The 21,840-nt window shown below is 41.7% G+C and overlaps 1 protein-coding gene across 1 annotated transcript in view; it reads left to right on the top strand.

The window, feature by feature from the left end:
• Positions 1-21,840, top strand: part of LOC134354321 (astacin-like metalloendopeptidase) — a 108,505-nt gene that overhangs the window by 52,850 nt on the left and 33,815 nt on the right. Inside the window, exons 9-10 of the mRNA XM_063063254.1 lie at positions 12,787-12,914; positions 14,243-14,361. Of these exons, the coding sequence (XP_062919324.1) occupies positions 12,787-12,914; positions 14,243-14,361 (247 nt within the window). The remainder of the gene's footprint in view (positions 1-12,786; positions 12,915-14,242; positions 14,362-21,840) is intronic.

Below are 21,840 nucleotides of genomic sequence, written 5' to 3' on the forward strand. Positions count from 1 at the left end.
CTTTAATATACAGTGTATTTACATTTTTAGCATGGGAGAGTGCATTATATAATCGAGAAACTGATTTACTAGGTATTGAACTGCAAGCCGAATTCAGAATCTTGAAAAATACTAATTCTACTGTTGATAGGTCTGTATATCTACAACTCTGGTTAACATAGTCTCGTACTTGAAGGTACCTAAAAAAGTCATTATGTTCTAGGCCATGTTTGTCCTGCAGGATTTGGAAACTTTGTAATACTCTTTTATCTATAAATGAGAGGTAGGTTGTAAGACCTCTCTCTATCCATAGCTCAAATCTTTTATCTCCTCTGTTGGGAAGGAATTCGGTATCATATGCACACCATCTAAAGAGTTTTAACATGTTATTAATTCCACATGAATTAACCACCTTCTGCCATACTTTTAATGTAAGATTTATCCAACCGTTTTTAAATTTCTCCAACTGGGCCATCAATCCTTTGTCAGCTATTGAGGCCTGTAGAGGAAAACTGTCAACTAATCCAAATTCTATTTCCTTCCATCTAGCCTTATATTCCTTATTACACCAATATAACAGAGGGGTTATCTGTGAGGCATAAAAATAATTTCTCAGGCAAGGAAGAACCATACCTCCTCCTTCCTTCCCTAACTGTAAGGTGTTATATCGAATTCTAGGTTTCTTTCCTTGCCAAATGAAGCGGGAAATCCATTTGTCCCATTCCCTGAATTGATTATCATCCACCTCCACCAGTAAAGTACGGAAAAGATACAATAACTGAGGAAGAATATTCATTTTTATAATATTTATCCTTGAATTTAAACTTAAAAAGGGGATAAGATTCCATCTATGCATATCTGCTTTTATCTCTGAGATTAATGGCCCATAATTTACCTGTGACAGTGTTGAAAGATCCTTCGGCAGGGTTATTCCTAAATATTTTAATGATTTAGCTTCCCACTTAAGATCGTATGTATCCTGCAATTTTTTGGATGGTGTATAATTTAGGGACATAACCTGCATTTTCTTTACATTTATTTTATAACCTGATATTTTCCCAAAGTAATCCAACAGTGTAAACAATCCTATAAATGATTTTTCTGGTTCACTCAGATAGACCAAAACATCATCTGCGAATAACGCCACTTTCTGTTCAATCCCTGCCACCTTGATACCTTTTACGATTTCACTCTGTCTTATTAGTTGGGCAAGCGGTTCAATATATAGCGCAAAAAGGAGAGGAGAAATTGGGCATCCCTGTCTAGTGCCTCTCTCTAAGATGAAGCAGTCAGAGAGGTCCCCATTTATCTTAATTCGGGCTGTAGGGCTGTCATATAGAGTCTGAATTACTTTAATAAACTTTTCTTGAAAGCCGAATCTTCCTAACACTCTGTATAGGAATGCCCAACTAACCGAATCAAAAGCTTTCTCAGCGTCAAATCCTTCTACCATTGTCTCTGTCTCGTTCTTATTAACCTGTTCTAATATGTGCAGAGTTCTCCTTATGTTGTCCTGTGTTTGTCTTTGTTGAATAAATCCAGTCTGGTCTAAATGGATTAGGCCAGGTAAAAGCTTTTCCAATCTGCGCGCTAATATAGATGTAAATAGTTTGTAATCTAAATTAAGAACACTAATTGGCCGATAATTGCCACATTCTAGTTTATCTTTACCCTCTTTAGGAATAACTGAAATAATCGCTTCTCTCCAGGAAGGTGGAGTTTCTCCTCTCTGCAAGGTCCAATTAAAGGTGTTAAGTAGTAATGGGGCTAACTGTGTCTTCAGGGACTTGTACCACTCTGAGGTAAACCCATCAGAACCCGGGGACTTTCCAGCCTTTAACCTAGAGATGGCCACGTTCAGTTCTTTGACAGTTACTGGTTCTAATAAACTTTCATTTTCTAAATCTGTAAGTTTAGGTAGATCTAAAAAATTCAATACACTGTCTATATAGGGCTCGTTGGGGGCCCAGGGTTGGGAGTACAGCTCTCGATAATATGTTTCAAAACTCTCTTGAATTCCCTATTGTACTCTCCACAAGCTTTGTCTTTGGATTCTTTATTTTATGAATTGTATTGTCTGCTTGTTGTTTTCGTAATTTATATGCTAATAATCTAGCTGATTTACCTCCTACTTCATAATTCTTTTGTCTCAGGTAAAGAAAATTTCTTTGAGTTTCCAACGTATAAATATCGTAAATTTCACTTTGCAGTTTCCTAATATCCTGTTTTTGATTTGAATTACTTTTGTTGCTATCTACAACTTGAAGTTGTTTTAATTTTCCTTGAAGGTCTGCTAATTTTTGTGCATTGATTTTTTTCATGTGAGTGGTAATGGAAGTAATTTTCCCTCTCAGTACAGCTTTCAATGTATCCCATAAGATCACTGGTGATGTTTCTCCCGTGTCATTAAGGTCTAGATATTCTTTGATTTCCCCCCTTAATCTCTCCATTACTTTCGGGTTATTGAGTATATGTGAGTTTAGCCTCCATAGTGTTTTCCTCATTTTCCTTTCCAGGATTAGAGACATAGAGACTAGGCTATGATCCGACAGATCAATTGTTGCGATATTACAGTTTTTTATCCTGAGTCTATCTGTATTAAAGATAAAGAAATAGTCTATCCTTGAATAGGCTGAATGAGGGAAAGAGTAATATGTATAATCTTTACTAGTAGGGTGTAATTCCCTCCAGACATCTATAAATCCCAACTCCTCCATCAATGATTTCACTTTCCGAGTCAGAGGTTTATTCTGAGTAACTATTCTTGAAGAATCTAATATTGGATTTAATCTAATATTAAAATCCCCTCCACAAATTACTACCCCTTGAGAACTGACCATTAGGTCAAAAATGTGTCTATAAAATGACCATTCACAACCTGGAGGAGCATAAACATTCAGCAATGTTATTTCTGTACCTTCTATTCTTCCTGTGATTTTTACGAACCGTCCTTCTTTGTCTCTAGTCTCTGAAATATGTTCATAATTAAGAGTACTTGATATTAAAGTAGCTACCCCTCTTTTGTGACTCAATTTATATGATGAATAAAATACCTGCTTAAAGCCCATTCTTTTTAATTTTCCATGTTCAGATTGGCTCATATGTGTTTCCTGGAGGAAAGCTATTTGTGCCCTCTCTTTTTTCAATTCAGACATAATCTTATTTCTTTTAATTGGATTCAAAACCCCATTAACATTATAGGAAATTATTTTTACCAGTTCAATTTGCATTTTTCTCCAGTAGAAAAAAAAACTCTCCTTTTCTAACCAAACAGTAAGCAGTCCCTTCTCAACAGTAAACCAAGACATATAACCACACCCTAGACATTTTTGAACGTGTAACATTTGAAAATTTTTCCCGACTTCCCACAGTGAGGCCTGAGCACCGACCCCCCTCAGTTCAGAGGGATAACCTCTATCTTCACCCTGTGTTAGAGGGCCCTCAGCAGTTTGAATAATCATAGAGAATTTTCTCCTATTTATGTCTCGACCAAATTGCTATCATTCAAATTATTCCGCCTAGTTTATTTTCAGTTACCAGTTTTCATTTTACCTTTAAGTCCGATTTACTCTTTTCAGTCATTTCTCTTAATTAATCTGTGTTCTCTGTACATTCGCGTCTGAATATTTGCAGCTTTTCCTTGTAGTTTGACACTCTGGTTCGAGTGGAGTGTCCTCGCACCACTAACTGCCACGACTTCTGCCGAATCCTCTCCAGTAGCGATTCCGGTTGGGTGATAACTTTAATAGGTAGTCCCCGGTCCGCCAGGTCCAACGTTGCCTCCTCCACCGTAGTCATAGTCTAAACTGATTTTACAGTTGTTCCACATGAAACCTTTCTTTTGCCATGCCCGTTTAAGCACCTCTTCCTTCGTTCTGTAACTGAGAAATCTGACCAGAACCGATCCGGGCTGGGCGCCTGCTGGAGGCTGTGGTGCCAACACGCGGTGAGCTCTTTCTATCTGTAGGTCTTTTGCGGCCGGTATATCAAGGTTCTCTCTAAGTAGCTTCTCCACGAAGGGAATCATCAATCCGGGTTTACCTTCAGTTCCTTCGGGAACTCCGTAGATCCTCACATTTTCCCTTCTTGAGCGGCCTTCTTGATCTATTAGTTTCCACTGGATCTGGTCTTGTAGCTTCAGCATTTCTGCTATCACCTCCTCTGTGTTTTGTAGCTTCTCTTCAATTCCAACAATCCTCACTTCGGCTTCATCTATCCGCAAGTTAGTTTTTACTATTTCTCCTTTAATATCTTCCAGCTGTTTGCTGTTATCTTGTCGGAACTCGCGAATCTCTCCGAGAATCAAAGACAGAGTCACCGATTCCCCCTCATTACCTCCGTCCTGGCTTGCCGTGGGGGAGCTAGGCCCGTTGCCTTGCTGCGTCTCTTTATGTTTGTCAGCCTTCGGAGCGGACAAACATAATCTTGCCCCTTTTATTAATATAGTTATGCAATATTAAGTATTTGTCTAAATTCGATTTTGGGGCAGTTTACCTTCTTTTTTGTCGAGAGACCTTTTCCTTACGTCGCCATTCCCTTGATGACCCGGAAGTCCCCTATCTCAATGTTTCAATCTCCCTTGACACTTCATTCAGTTGGTGACATTGCTGAGGAATCGGGTCATCCACGAAGGCGCACATCTTCCAAGCTGCTCCTGGAGATCCCAAAATGCAGGCCGCTTGGCGAATTCCGAAGAGTAAGAATCCGCCATCTGTGAAGAATGTAGTTTGGGTGCAGCTGTCGATCATGGACTGACAGGGTCCCAGCCACCTTAAAAAAGGAAAAAGAGACATGACAACAGGAAATTTAAACTGTTTAGCAGATGAACTAGATTAAGTTGTTTCCCAGGTCCATAAAAACTTCTGATGTCATCTTTAGCTGATCTCAATTGTGAAGACAAACCTGAGATCATTGTAAAAGATGAAGGAAGAGATTAGTTCTTAGTAAAATCTCTGAAAGCATTTCTCTAGCTAACAGTTATTTGGTGCTAATAACCAAGATGTGATGCAGTGCTCCTGCTACATGGAATTAATTGGAAATTGGCGTATGTATGCTGCATTAGTAAACACTGTGTGCTATAGCTCACAATTGCTGAAGTTGGGTGATTTTAATTCTGGATTGGGAGATGCCATAGGCAGAATCATTTTCCATTTATTCTGTTGCTTGATTTCAGCAGGAAGTTGAGCTCATGTGGGGCAAATGTAAAGTTTGTTGGAGTGAGTTGAGGCAATACTGCAATATTAAGAAAAATAGTCACAGTACTAAACCATGTACTGTATACTGTGGCTATAAATAGTCCAACAAGTATAAACTGTTAGCTCTTGCATATTAGTTGTTTCCTACCTTATGGTAACAGTACACTCCCCACTGAAGAATAGTGGTCAGCTCCTGGGTAGTAACAGTCTTTGCTAGGTGGGATCTCTACAAAATTGCAATATGTTCTCAGTCTCACCTCTTTGGTCTTGCGGTATACAAGTCTGCTTCCATGTGACATCATGCAGTGGTCTTGTTGAAGCAATATAAGACTCCATTGAAGAACAAAGGTTCTAATTTCTTTCGTATTACTTATTAGTAACAATCGCTTTTCCATCAGTTGCTATTTCATGGGCTAACTAATACTGGCTACCATAGGAACACTGTACTTCTAAACCGGAAATGTTTGGATGTTATGATGTTCACCTGGATCCATGTAAAGTCCTGTAAGAGTTTGAAGATGATTTCCCCATTCTACTTAACATCATTCGTGTGGTGTTAAGCAGGCTCAGTAATGTACCAGGCATTTTCACATATACTCACCATAGCTTTTCTAACTTGTATCCTCTTGTGATCCTAATTCCATGTCATCCAGACAAAATTGAGGTGAATTTTCTTTCTGCAGGATTGACACATTAACTTTATAATTGATCAAGTCTAACTGTAGGCCACTTGTACTAGGTGTCCCACCACATGAGATGGATGCCTGTAACCTAGCCTGATTCATCATCATGATGTGTATATTTGAATGTGATGGTATCTGGAAGAACGCAAAAGCGTCTTCCTCTTTGCGTGGGAAACGAGGTTCAGGTGATAGTATCTTGAGGTCTCTAGTCATCAGTCACGGCTTGGCTTCACGAACAAAGATTTAGGAAGGGGTCTGCCCACGTCTTCTGCAAGGCTCGCTGGTGGCTGAGGAGGCCAATAGGGAATAGACAGATCCGGCCACAGCGGCTGCAAGGGAAATTCTGTTCTGGGTTTGGTGCTGCTGTGTCACAGTTCTTCCTCCTTCTTCTTTTATCCTCAATGCCAGCTCTGCGTGCGTTCTTGAAGGAGAAGACAGACTAGTGAATGGTGTGGCACCAGGCCTCTCGATCGGAGGCTAGATTAGACCACCGGCGATGGCCAATGTGACAGGCACCAAGGGATTTCTTCAGAGAGTCCTTGTACCTCTTCTTTGGTGCCCCTCTGTCACGGTGGCCAGTGGAGAGTTTGCCATACAGCACAATCTTGGGCAGGCGATGATCCTCCATCCTGAAGATGTGCCCTGCCCAGCGCAGCTGCGTCTTCAACAGCATGGCCTCGATGCTGGTGACCTCCGCCTGTTTGAGGACTTCGATGTTGGTGACAAAGTCACTCCAGTGGATTTGAGGATGGTGCGGAGGCAGCGCTGGTGGAAACGCTCAAGGAGCCGTAGGTGGTGACGGTTGGTGACCCACGACTCGGAGCCATACAGGAGGGTGGTCAGTACAACAACTCTGTACACGCTGATCTTTGTGCCTTTCTTCAAATGCTTGCTGTTCCAGACTCTTTTATACAGACTGCCAAAGGCTTTGCCAGTCTGTTGTCAATCTCTTTGTCGATCTTGGCATCTGATGAGATGGTGCACCCCAGGTAGCTGAACTGGTGGACTGTCTTCAGCTCTACCTCACCAATAGTGATGTGGGGAGGGTGGTAATCTTCCTGAAGTGCAGGCTGATGGAGAACTTCTGTCTTCTTCAAGCTGACTTCGTATGGTGTACGGCCCTTTACACCAGGTCCAGAGTCCCTTGCGCAGATGGTCAGGCAGTCTTCACAGACAAGGCGTCCATCCTGAACCGGTGGACGGAACATTTTCAGACTCTCTTCAGCGCCAACTGCGTGGTCCAAGACTCAGCAATTCATCGCATCCCACAACAGCCAGAGAAAACAGAACTGGACAAGATTCCAACCCTAGAAGAGACAGTCAAGGCCATAGAGCAGCTGAAAAGTGGCAAGGCAGCGGGGGTTGATGGAATCCCACCTGAGATTTGGAAGCATGGGGGCCCAGCGTTACACACCAAACTCCACAAGTTCTTTGTCTGCTGCTGGGAACAAGGTAAACTACCACAGGACCTCCGTGACGCAGTCATCATTGCCCTGTATAAGAACAAGGGGGAGAAGTCCCGACTGCTCCAATTACCAGGGGATAACTCTTCTCTCTTTCGCAGGAAAGATCCTCGCAAGAGTACTCCTGGACAGAATGGTGCCCATCATTGCAGAAGAACACCTCCCAGAGAGCCAATGTGGCTTCAGAGCCAACAGGAGCACCACCGACATGGTATTTGTTCTCAGGCAGCTCTAAGAGAAATGTAGGGAACAGAACAAGGGATTGTATGTGATGTTTGTTGACCTTACCAAAGCGTTCAACGCCGTGAACAGGGAAGATCTGTGGCAAATCATGGAATGACTGGGATGCCCCCCCCCCCCCCGAAGTTCCTCAGCATGATCATCCAGCTACACGAAGATCAGAGTGGCCAAGTCAGACACAACAACAATCTTTCAGAACCCTTCCCAATAGGCAAGGGAGTAAAGCAAGGCTGCGTCCTCACGCCGACTCTCTTCACCATCTTCTTCAGCATGATGCTCGAAACAGTCCCACACCAAGGCATTGGAGCAACTCATCCAAGAGCTACTCTTCGCCGATGATGCTGCCCTTGTTGCCCACATAGAGACAGCCCTGCAGCGTATAACATCCTGCTTTGCAGAGGCTGCCAAGCTCTTCGGACTCTAGTGATACTCAAAATAAACAGCGTGGTGCTTTTGAAAGTATTGATTAGCAGGAATGCCAATAGATATGCTGATGTAAATAAATAAAACATACACTAAATATGTACTCCTTATTTACATCCATGGCAGCCTCCGCTGTAATGGGACGATGGCTTGTGTCACCCTAATGTCCATAAGGAACTGGACTGAAAGGGTGTCCTTGTAATTTATCAGGGAAGGTACCTCTTATATTCAATTTATTCGGCAACAGCAGTATACAGAGTGCAGTTATGATTGTGTATGTGATGTCAGCTTTGAATTGGCATTATTGTTGAATACGTAAGGTGCTGAAGAGTGTAGAAAGGCATCTACAGAAAACACTTCCATAATGGGATTGTTATGTTTAATGTGTTCTGTAAGCTGTAAGATTTGGTGAGAATTGCAAGCGATAAATTGATGCAATAGTAGAATGCACGTGTGTATTTAGGCCTTTGAGACACGCTGCCGTTCTGTCTATTTTATGGCTGTATTTGAAGTAAAAATTGTTTAAATTGTATAACACGGTGAGGCCTAATTTGGAATATTTTGTGCAGTTCTGATTATCCACCTGTTGTTTTAAACTGACAGGTTATATGGTGACCAACTAGTCATCTGGCAGAACAGGCCCTCACCCACACCAATTTCTCCTTAGGCTCCTCCAACTTTGTCCACCTCAAGGGGGTAGCCATGGGTTAATGCTTCAAGCCTTCAATGGTAATGCTCCCCAACTCTTTCTATGCTCTATTGTCAACTGCATTGGTGCTGCTTCATGCACCCAAGCTGAGCTTATCAATTTCATCAACTTTGCCTCCAGCTTCCATCCTGCAGTTAAATTCACTTGTTCCATTTCTGGCATCTCTCTCCCTTTTCTCAATCTCTCTCTCAGCATTTCTGGAGACAAACTGTCATTGTTTATAAACTTAGTCATTCCCATGGCTGCCTTGACTATCTCTTCCCACCCTGTATCCTGTAAAAATGCTACTCCCTTTTATCAGTTCATTCGTCTCTGCGGCATCTGTTCCCAAAATGGGGCTTCCCTTTCCAGGAAATCAGAGGTGTCCCCCTTTTTCAAAGAATGGTGCTTCTCTTCCTCCAGCTTTGATGCTGCCCTTACCCACAACTCCTCTATTCCCTGGATATCCGTGCTCACCCCACCTTCCTGCCACCTTAACAGGGAAAGAGTTTCTCGTCCTCATCTACCACCCATGAGCCTCTGCATCCAACACATCAGTCTCTGCAACAACTACCATCTTCTATGGGATCCTACCACTAAACACATCTTTACCTACCCCCTCCTGTCCTCTACAGGGATTGCTCACTCTGAGCTTCCTCTGTCCGTTTGTCCCTCCTAACTAATCTCCCTCCTGGCACTTATCCCTACAAGCAACAGAAATGCTGCACCTGTCCATTGTCCTCCTCCCTCACCTCTGTTCAGGGCCCCAGCAGTTCTTCTAGGTGAAGCAACACGTCAAAGACGAATCTGTTGGGTCACCTGTTGTATCCGATGCTCTTGATGTGGCATCCTGTACATTGGTGCAACCCGACGTAAATATAGGGTTCACTTTGAGTATTCCACTCCATCTACCAAAAGCAGAATTACCCAGTGGATAACCATTTTAATTTCAATCCTCATTCCCCTTTTGACATGTTGGTTCATGCTGCATCTTCTGCCATAAAGAGGCCACTCTCAGGGTGGAGTGGCAACGCCTTGTATTCTGTCTGGGTAGCCTCCAACCTAATGGCATGAATATCAATTTCTCCCTCTGATACTTATTTATAGTTTTTCCCCCTCGCTCCCTTCCCTTTTCTTCTATTTCTTCTTGCCTCTGACCTTGCCCAGTGCCCCTCCTTCCCCTTTTCTCATGGTCCACTCTCCTCTTCTGTCAGATTCCTCCTTCTTCAGCCCTTCACCTTCTCCACCTAACTGGCTTCACCTTCTAACTTGTCCTCCTTCTCTCCACCGTCCCCCCCAACATTTTTATCCCGGCATCTTCCCCCTTTTCAGTGCTAATGAAGGGTCTTGGTCCAAAGCGTCGACTTTATATTCATTTCCATAGATGCTGCCTCACCTACTGATTTCCTCCAGCATTTTGTGTTTGTTGTTCTGGTCATCCGGCAGTTGGGTTAAAGATCAACTAACTGCACAGAGTATAGGACAAGTATGTTGCAATTAGAAGGAATGAGAAGGGTGATGAAGGGTGACAAGGTAAGAGAACCTTGGATATTGAGGAAGGTGATGAAGTTATGCAGAAGAAGGAAAAGGAAAAAGTTTAGGAAACTAGATCAAACACAGCCCTTGGCAATTATAAAGAAACCAGAAAGAACTCAAAGGAATTAGGAAAGCCAAGAGGGATGATGAAAAATTCATGGATTAAAGAGAATCCCAATGTATTCTATACATAGATGAAGAGCAAAAGGGTAACTAGAGAGAGAGAGTAGGACCACTCAAGGATAAAGGGGGGAACATTTGCTTGGATGCAATGAATGTGGATGAGGTCCTAAATGAGTACTTTACATCCGTATTTACTAAGAAGGACGTGGAGGATAGGCCGATCATTTCTGAGTATATTAATATGCTAGGGTATTTCAAGGTAAAGGAGGAGGTAGTGTTAGGTCTCTTATAGAGCTTTAAGGTGGATTAGTTCCCAGGCTAATAGGTTATTGAGAGAGGCAAGAGATGAGATTGCTGGGGTCTTGAGCAATATCTTCGTGTCCTCTCTAACCACAGGCGAGGTCTCGGGGGCTGGCAAGAAACTAATGTTATTCAAGAAGGGAACCAGGATAATCTTGGAAACTATAGACTGGTGAGTCTCATGTCAGTGGTAGGGAAGTTACTGGAGAGAATTCTTAGGGATAGAATTTGATAATCTTGTAGTTAACAGTTGGCAGGTATGATGTTGTGGGCATTAGTGAGTCATGGCAGAAAGAAGATCATAGTTGGGAGCTTAACATACAAGGATTGAAAGGACAGTGTGATAGGCAGAGGGTGAAGTGGCTCTGTTGGTAAAAATAAAATAAAATCCTTGGAAAGAGCCAGCATAGGATTGGAAGATGTAGAATCCTTGTGGGTAAGAATTAAGAAATTGCAAGGGTAAAGAAAAACCCTAATGGGAGTAATATACAGGCCTCTGAACAGTAGCGAGGTTGTGGGGTACAATTTACAAGAGGAGATAGAAAAGGAATGTGGAAAGTAATGTAAAAAAAGCCAATTTTACAATAGTCATGAAGGATTCCAATATGCAGGTTAATTGGAAAAAATCAGGTTGGTGATGGATCTCAGGAAAAAGAATTTGTAGAAAGCCTATGAGATGACTTTTTAGAGCAGCTTGTGATTGAGTCTACTAGGCAATTGTGGATTGGGTGTTGCATAATGAACCAAATTTGATTTAGGGAGCTTAAGGTAAAAGAACCCCAAGGAGATAGTGATCTTAAAACAAAAGAATTCACCCTGCAGTTTGAGAGGGAGAACCTGAAATTAAAGGCATCAGTATTACAGTGGAGTAAAAGGAATTACAGAGACTTGAGAGAGGAACTGGCCAAAATTGATTGGAAGACAACACTGACGGGGATGACAGTCGAACCGCAATAACTGATAAGTTCTTGATTACTAAGTGTATTAAGGGTCAAGAGAACAGATTTCAGAAGAATATTAAATCAGCCATGATGGAATGGTGGAGCAGACTTGATGGGCTGAATGGCCTATTTTTTCTAATACTCTATATCTTATGGTCTACCACACTGACTTGTCTCATTAAGCTAGTGTTGAATCCAGTTTACTACTTCATTCTGAATTCCAAGTGACTGAACATTTTGCACCAGCCTCACATGTGAGACTTTGTCAAAGGCTTTAATAAGGTCTATGTAGATAATGTCTACGGTCTTCATCAACTTTCCTGCTGCCCTCCTCGAAAATATACAATTGATTAAATATAACCTACCACACGCAAAGCCATGTTGACTATCCCTAGAGGAGTTGCTTGACTATCCCTAATGAGGACCTTTCTATTCCAATACTTATACAGTGTATCTGGTCCTTCAGTATACCTGCCAATAATTCACCTACTGCAGACATCGGGCCTATAATTTTCTGGCTATCCTGCAGCACTTGTGACTAAGAATGTTTTAAATACTTCTGCCAAGGCATCTCTGATTTTTGCACCAGATTCCCACAAGATCCAAGGAGAATAGCTTGTCAGGCCTTGGAGACTTATCCACCCTAATTTGCCTCAGATTCTTCTGTGGGGGTTCGTATATGTTCCATGACCTCACTACTGTTTTGCCTCAATTCTATTGACTCTGTGTCCACCTCACAAGTAAATACCCCCCTCCCCGGCTATTTCTTCTGGTTCCATGCATAGATGACCACACTGATTTTCCAGGGAACCAGTTTTGTCCCTTGCTATCACTTTGGTCTTAATACTATATTTGTAGAAGCCCTTGGGATTCTACTTCACCTTGTCTGCTACAGCAACCTAAAGCCTTTTAGCCCTTCTGATTTCCCTTTCAAGTGTTCTCTTGCATTTCATATACACCTCAAACCCCTCATTTCTTCCTTGCCTATGATTGTTGTGCATTCTCCTCTTAATCCGTATTCCTCAAAGACCAAGCAACGCATAAGTGTGCATTATTCACCACCCGGACGACCAAGGCATCCTTGCTCAATTGTCAACTCTGTTAAATGAAATGAAAAGATTAAGTCATGTTTTGCTACACTGTTTGCTATTTCTAATTTGGGAACTTAGTACCATTCTATTTAAAAAAGAGAATTAATTATTTTGTTTAATTTAGGTATGCTTTTTCCAAAAGTCCTGGCTTACCAACCATTGTGCCAAAACTAGATCCAAATGTATATCTTGGACAATTGATGGGACTTTCTGAAACAGATATTTTGAAGATAAACAAGCTATATGAGTGTAGTAAGTATAAAATAATAACTTATTATTTTTGAAATTTTGTTTCTATAACACTTGCTGACTGTAAACATGTGCTGCAACCTAAAATAAGGAAACCAGCTGATTCTAGAAGCTGATATGTTTTCGAGTCAGAGAGTGGACATTTTGGCCCACTAAGTCACTGACAAGCATAAACTATGTACACTAATATAGAATAACTTTAAAAAAAAATTCTAACCTTCACATCAACTCCCCACAGAGTCTATCACTCATCTGCACACTAAGGATGAGGCACTTATAGAGGCAATTTACCTACCAGCCTACATGCCTTTGGGATGTGGGAGGAAACCAGAGTACCTGGAGAAAACCCATACGATCACTGGGAGAACGTGCAAACTTCACACAGACAAAAACAAGGTCCAAATTGAATTTGGGTTCCTGGTTTTATGAAGCAGCAATTCTACTAGCTGCACTACTTTGCCACCTTTGATCGGCACTTTCCTGGTCTTGTAGGCAAGAGAATGAGACTGAAAAGATTGTTGTATTAAGAGTTGTGGCATAATTCATGCAATAAATGGATTCCTGCTTTGCTGTAACACTTCTATGGTTGCAACTTCATGTGAGCTTAATGTTTTGTTGGGATGCCATTTCATTTAACAACAACTTCTTCGCATCAGGTTCTTGAATCCACCTGGCAAACCTGAACACTACCTGGGATCGATATCTCACTCTTGCACACATTTTCTCTCTCTTGCACACATTTTCTCTTTCTCCCTCACTTTCTTCTCCCCCCCCCACCCCCCCCCGGGTCATTGTATATTTTGTTGTAAGTTAGATATAATTTATGGTAATCTGTTTATGTTGTGTTTGTTTTTACTTTGTTCGGTATTGTGCTGTTGCTACCAAAAGCTAATTGTACGCATGTGTATGTATGTCTATGAAATCAATAAACTTGAATCTGAACACAGCTTACAAAGTCATTTGGGTTATATTGCTTTCTGCGTTTTCTAGTTTTAAACAACTATTTGCAATTTTGCTCCCCCCACCCCCATCACTGGATCCATATAAAAATGAGGTGCTCACAGTAGGCAAATCATTTTAATAGTTTGTAAAGAATTCAGTGGTAACCTAGCTATTTGTTTAACTTCATCCAGAATTAGAAACATTGACTGATGTGCCTTTTGATATACGGACTATAAACAAGTAATCAAACATTCTCATTTGGGTATACTGATTCGTATAAATAGTATAGATAGAATACTTCCTTAACAGAGTAACGTCCTCTTATGTAGTATATAAACATATTTTGTTTTATATTTGTAGCTACGTTTATGTTTTAATTAATTTTTCAGAAACATGTGGAAATCTACTTACTGAAAATTATGGATATTTCACTTCTCCAAATTTTCCAAACTTTTATCCTGATCACGCCAACTGCAAGTGGATGATCCGGGCACCCTGGCATCATAAGGTGTGTGGTAACTGCATAAGAAATATAAACAAAAATAACATAAATCATCTTCAGGAAATGGCGAAGTTAAAGAAAGTAGGACATTCCAGTGAAAGGCATTTTATTTTTTAATCAATGAAAGCAATCAAGTGTAATTTTCCTAATTTAAACAGTTTTTAGTAATTTAGCTGCCCAGCTTCTCAGCATACGTTGTACAGCCCTACCTATATCAATTTTATGTGATCAATAAGTCTCTAATCATTATATATTTAATGGTACTAACCCAAAGTACATTAAGATTTAAGGCTAGGATTTTGCAGGAAAATACTGTCAAAAGTCCCGATATTCTGCACATCTGAATGTAGGAATCCTGCTGTTGGTGTCAAGTGGTCATGTGTCAGGTGGTCACTGTGGGTAGACGACTGCATTCTGATTTTAATCTAATGAAATTTGATGTAGGAGTTAGAACTTTAATCTGCCAGCGATAGTTGCATAAATAAGTGTAAGGCATCAGGAGGCAAATCTGATCTTTTGGTTTGAATGGATGGGAATGACTAAGACCTTTGGGAAGTGGTAATATGGATGTAACAAGTATTGAAACCTCCAATGGATTGTTAATTCAAATTTGTAAAAGCACTTAAAGGTGCATGCAGATATTTAAATCTATTTTGCAGATCATTTGGAATATTTTGTTTCTGATCTTTTAAATGATATTGAATATTTCTGAACATGCTGAACACAGTTATGCTACTCACATCATTGTGAGTCAGACTCTATGATTGATCCTGATGAATATATTTAAGTATGAACGTAGAGGATAGGAACAGGCTATTTGGCCCATAATGTTGTGCTGAACCAGCTAAAAAGCAAATCAAAAACACCCAAACATTAATCCCGCCTACCTACACCACGTCCATTTCCCTTCATCTTCCTTACATCCATGTGTCTATCCAAGCGTCTCTCCGTATTTGCTTCAACCACCAAACCAGGCAGCGTATTGTAGGCATCCACGACTCTGAGTAAAAAAAATCTTACCCCTCCCATCCCACTTGAACCTTTCTCTTCTCACCCTCCATGCATGCCCTTTGGTATTAGATATTTCAACCCTGGGAGATAGATGCTCTCTGTCCACTCTGTCTATGCCTCTCATAATCTTATAAACCTCTATCAGGATATGACATAACTCCACCATTTTGGTATCATCCGAAAACGTACTAACCCACCCTTCTACATTTTCATCCAGGTCATTTAGATACATTACAAACAGCAAAGGCCGCAGCACAGATAGATCCCTGCGGAAGTCCACTAATTTCAGACCTCCAGCTCAAGTAAGTTCCTTCAACCACTACCCTCTGTCTTCTATGTGCAAGCCAGTTCTGAATCTAAACAGCCAATTCGCTGCGGACCCCATGCTTAATCTTCTGGATTAGCCTCCCAAAAGGGACTTCATCAAATGCCTTACTGAAATCATGTGGACAACATCCACTACTCTACCCTCACCAATGTCATTTGTCACCTTGTCAAAAAATTCAGTCAAGTTGGTAAGGCACAACCTGCCATAAACATAGCCACGTTAGCTTTCCCTAAATTGGTAATGGGTTTCCAAATGCTCATATATTCTATACTAAGAATTTTTCCCAAGATTTTTCCTTATTCCCTTCTTAAATAGGGGTACATTAGCCACTCGCCAGTCATTTGAGTTTGCCTGTGACTACAGAGGACACAAAGATACTGGTCAAGGGTTCAGCAATCTCCTCTCTTGCCTCCTTCAATAATTTGGGGTAAATTCCATCAGGCCCTGGGGACTTATCCACCTTAATACTTGGCCTATCAGCGGCGTTAACCGAGCTCTACAAACCAAATAAAAGTACAGAAGGGATAAGCGGAGTGGCCATTGTTGGGAGTAGGCCAGTGGCGAGAGTAGAAGCGACAGGCTTTGGCTCAAAAGAGGTGTCGGCTCTGTGTAAAGCATCTGTTAAGGTTTCCTTATTGTGTTTTTTCCCCCTCTTTTACTGTAACATTTAAATGACTGTGGTGTGCTCTTCATGCTGGATGTTGGAGAACTTGGAGAACCAGAGTCTCCCGGGGAACTAATCTGCGTGAAGTGCATCTGGCTGCAGCTTCTTGAAGACTGTGTTGGGGACCTGGAGCAGCAACTGGATGACCTTCAGTTTGTACGGGAGAGTGAGGATATAATTGATCAAGGTTACAAGAAGGTAGTCACCCCAAAGTTGCAGGGGGTGAGTAGCTGGGTGACTGTCAGGAGAAATAGAAATAGGCAATTAGAGTAGAACACCCCTGTGACCATTCCCCTCAAAAACAAGTATACCGCTTTGGTTACTTTTGTCGGGGTGACCTCCCGAAAAAATGCAATGGGTGCCGGTTTACATGCGCTGAGCATGGGTCCATGGTGCAGAAGGGAAGGAGAGAGAAGAAGGGAGTGTAGTGATAGGAGACTCCATAGTGAGGGGAACATACAGGAGATTCTGTAGACATGAATGGGACACCTGGATAATATGTTGCCTCCCAGATGCCAGGGTCAGGGATCAATGACATAGGAAGGAAAAGCAATGAGGTCCTGAAAAGAGACTTTAGAGCTCTAGGTAGAAAGCTGAGAAGCAGGACCTCCCGGGTAGTAATTTCTGGATTGCTGCCTGTGCCACGCACCAGTGAGGGTAGAAACAGGATGATCTGGCAGATAAATGTGTGGCTGAGAAGTTGGTGTGGGGGCAGGGCTTCAGGTTCTTGGATAATTGAGATCTCTTCTGGGGGAGGTATGACCTATTCAAAAATGACAGATTGCATCTGAACCCGAGGGCGACCAATATTCTCACGGGCAGGTTTGTTCAAGCTGCTGGGGAGGGAATAAACTAACTTGGCAGGGGGTGGGAAATGGAGTGAAGGGACTCAGGATAGGATAGATAGTAAGAAAGTAAAGATAGCATGCAGTCAGATTGTCAGGAAGGGCAGGCAGGTGTTGGGACTTCGTTGCAGCCAACAGGCTGAGTATCGAATCATTAGGGATGCATAATCAGAAAGGTTAGCAAATACGGTAGTCAAGGTATATTGTATCTAATGCGTGTAGTAGAAAAAGCAAGGTGGATGATCTTCTTGCAATATTACAGATTGGCAGATATGATGTGTGGCCATTACTGAACCGTGGCTGAAGGATGGTTGTAGTTGGGACCTGAACGTTCAAGGTTACATGTTATATTGGAGGGATAAGAAGGTAGGCAGAGGGGGTGGTGTGGTTGTACTGGTAAAGAATGGCGTCAAATCCCTCCATAGGATTTGACATAGATGTGACATAGGATTGGAAGATGTTGAATCCTTGTGGGTTGAGTTAAGAAACTGCAAGTGTAAAAGGACGTTGATGGCAGTTATATACAGGCCTCCCAACAGTGGCTGGGAGGTGGACCACAGGTTACAACAGGAAATAGAAAAGGCGAGTCAAGAGGGCAATGTTATGGTAGTCATGGGAGATTTTAATATGCAGGTCTATTGGGAATGCCTAAGAGATGGCTTTTTGGAGCAGTTTGTTGTTGAGCTTGCTAGGGGATCAGCTATACTGGATTGGGTGTTACGTAATGAATCGGAGGTGATTAGGGAGCTTAAGGTAAAAGAACCCTTAGGAACCAGTGATCACAATATGATTGTGTTCAACTTAAGATCTGATAGGGTGAAAGTAAAGTCTGATGTAGCAATGTTTTAGTGGAGTAAGGGAAATTACAATGGTATGAGAGAGAAGTTGGCCAAAGTAAATTAGAAGGAGCTGTTGGCAAGGATGTCAGCAGAGCAGCAATGTCATGCGTTTCTGGGAAAAAAGTAAGGAAGGTGCAGGACATGTGTATTCCAAAAATGAAAATGGACTCAAATGGTAAACTAGTAGAACCGTGGCTGACCAGGGAAGTCAGAGCTATTGTGAAAGCAAAAGAAAGGACATGTAATAAAGCAAAAATTAGTGGGAAAAAGAGGATTGGGAAGTTTTTAAAAACCTAGAGAGCAACTAAAAAAATCATTAGAAGGGAAAAGATGAAATATGAAAGCAAGCTAGCAAGTAATATCTAAGTGGATAGTAAAAGTTTTTAAGTATATTAAAAATAAAAAGAGAAATGAGGGTGGATATAGGGACCGCTAGAAAATAAGGCAGGAGAAATACTAATGGGGGACAAGGACATGACTGATGAACTAAATTAGTATTTTGCGTCAGTCTTCACTGTGGAAGACACTAGCAGTATGCCTAGTGTTGTAGTGTGTAAAGGAAGAGAAGTAGATGTAGTTACTGTTACAAGAGAGAAGGTGCTCAAAAAGTTGAAAGACTTAAAGGTACATAAGTCACTTGGACCAGAGGAACTGCATCCGAGGGTTCTGAAAGAGGTAGAGTTAGAGATTGTGGTGGCATTAGAAATGATTTTTCAAAAAAAAAATCACTGGACTCTGGCATGGTGCCAGAGGACTGGAAAATTGCAAATGTCACTCCAGTCTTTAAGAAAGGAGGAAGGCACAGAAAGGAAACTATAGACCATTCAGCCTGAACTCAGTGGTTGGGAAGATGTTGGAATCAATTGTTAAGGATGAGGTTATGGAGTACTTGGTGACACAGGACAAGGTGGTACAAAGTCAGCATGGTTTCCTTCAGGTAAATCCTGCCTGACGAACCTGTTGGAATTCTTTGAGGAGATTACAAGTAGGATAGATAAAGGGGATGCAATGGATGTTGTATATTTGGACTTTCAGAAGGCCTTTGACAAGGTGCCACATATGAGGCTGCTTACCAAGTTAAGAGCCCATGGTATTACAGGAAAGTTACTAACAGGGTCAGAACATTGGCTGATTGATAGGAGGCAGCCAGTGAGAATAAAAGGCTTCTTTCTGGTTGGCCGCCAGTGACCAGTGGTGTTTTGCAGTGGTTGGTGTTGGGACCACTTCTTTTTATGCTGTATATAAATAATTTAGATGATGGAATAGATGGCTTTGTGGCCAAATTTGTAGATGATATGAAGATTAGTGGAGGGGCAGGTAGTGTTGAGGAAAGAGGATGCAGAAGGACTTGGTCAGGTTAGGAGAATAGACAAAGTGGCAAATGAAATACAATGTTAGAAAATGCATGGTCATGCACTTTGGTAGTAGAAATAAATGTGCAGACTATTTTCTAAACGGGGAGAAAATCCAGGAATCTGAGATGCAGAGGGACTTGTGAGTCCTTGTACTTGCAGGTTGAGGTGGTGGTGAGGAAGGCAAATACAATATTGGCATTCATTTCAAGAGGTCTAAAATACAAAAGCAAGGATGTGATGCTGAGGCTTTATAAGGCATTGCTGAGGCCTTGCCTTCAATATTGTGAACAGTTTTGGGCCCCTCATCTTAGAAAAGATGTGCTGGCATTGGAGAGGGTCCAGAGGAGGTTCACAAGGATGATTCCAGGAATGAAAGGATTATCATATGAGGAAGGTTTGATGGCTCTGGGTCTGTACACACTGGAATTCAGAAGGATGAGGGGGGATCTCATTGAGACCTTTCAAATATTGAAAGGCCTAGACAGTGTAAATGTGGAAAGGATATTTCCCATGGTGGGAGAGTCTTGGACGAGAGGGCACAGCCTCAGGATAGAGGGGCGCCCTTTCAAAACAGAGGTGTGGAGAAATTTCTTTAGCCAAAGGGTGGTGAATTTGTTGCCATGTGCAGCTGTGGAGGCCAGGTCATTGGGTGTATTTAAGGCAGAGATTGATAGGTTCTTGATTGGACATGGCATCAAAGGTTACGGGGAGAAGGCTGGGAACTGGAGTTGAGGAGGAGATTTTAAAAAAATGATCAGTCATGATTGAAGGAGCAGACTCAATGGGCCAGATGGCCTAATTCTGCTCCTATGTCTTATGGTCTTAATACTCCTTAGGTGGCCCAACACTTCCTCCTCTTTGACCTCTAAACGCTCTTACAGTGTTTATATAATCAGCACTGATCTCCTGGTCTGCCATGTCCTCTTCCTTGGTAAATACTGAAGCAAGGTACTCATTAAGTACCTGATCCACATTCTCTGTATCCAGGCAAATGGGACCCCATATATCATCCTTAAGTGGTCCTACCCTCTCCCTAGTTATCCTTTTACTCTTGATGTATGTATAGAGTTCCTTAGGATTCACCTTAATCCTACTTACCAAGGTCTTTTGAGTGCACGCCATTACTTGGAAGTTGTTCATATACAGGCCCCAACCAAAGCAGCTCAGAACTCTGTCAGCCCATAACTACACTATCTGACAGCCCCTAGACCTTATAGGGCATTTTCCAAATATCCACAATACTGCTTGAAGTCTATTTTTAGTCCTCGTGGCTAAAAATGAGGCTATGCAGGAGAATTAAGTGTGCCCTTACTTCTCAAAATTTGACTTCAGCATCTTAATGGATAAGATGAAGTGCAGGGGAAATGTCCTGTATATACCGAGGATTCCAGGACTGCACATAGGGCACAGATGATATATGGTTGAATACTGAAATCACCTGATACAGTCGTTCCTATTCAGCCTATCCCTCCTCTTCCTACCCTACAACCTCCATTCCTCTTCCTTCTGCTGTAGGGCCTTAGAAAGTATGAACCATCTTGCTGGTGAAGTTATGAAGGATATGTAAGACAAAACATATCTAACACTCTGTATTATAATACATAGTGTTCTACAAGGATCATGTTGTTTTTCACTTGGCCCCCTGTGCTCTTGATCCTGGTGAATATATACACAAGTATGTTTTGAGTGTGCAGCCTTGAAGTTATTCATACACAAGCCCCAATCAGAATTCCTGTATCATTTGTTAGAAAGGCTTTCAACTTCACCAAGAATTATGTACATCAGGGGTCCCCAGCCTTTTTTGCACTGCGGATCGGTTTAATATTGAAAATATTCTTGCGGACTGGCTGACCGGGGGGAGGTAGGGTTGCCAATGGACAAGAGTAGCAGTCAAATACGTTGTGTTTACCCCAAGAAAGACTACAATGACCATGAAGCCTTGCGCGGGCATCAGTGCACATGCGTGTACGTGCCGATTTTTTCTTACAAAACGTTTTTAGCGATTCTGTTCGGGAGGTGGGGGTGTTAATCACGACCGGAATATAGGTGATAAGTGGCTAATGCACTCAATTTCGTTTCTAAAAGGGTTTATCAAATGAATTTAATATTAAACACACAGCGCATATTTTCCTCACATTAATATAGTGATAAGTGAATTATCGGGGAGCTTGAAGTAAGTGTTGAACGAACTTCCAGTAGAAGTGGTAGAGGCAGGTTTGATATTACCATTTAAAGAAAAATTGGATAGGTAAATGGACAGGAAAGGAATGGAGGGTTATGGGCTGAGTGCAGGTCGGTGGGACTAGGTGAGAGTAAGTGTTCGGCACGGACAAGAGCCGAGATGGCCTGTTTCCGTGCTGTAATTGTTATATGGTTATATAAGTCACTTATAAGTCAATAGCATCATAACATTTTAAGTAACGTTTGGATATTAAACACACAG

The sequence above is a fragment of the Mobula hypostoma genome, chromosome 11, assembly GCF_963921235.1.
Source record: "Mobula hypostoma chromosome 11, sMobHyp1.1, whole genome shotgun sequence".
Classification (NCBI taxonomy): Eukaryota; Metazoa; Chordata; class Chondrichthyes; order Myliobatiformes; family Myliobatidae; genus Mobula; species Mobula hypostoma.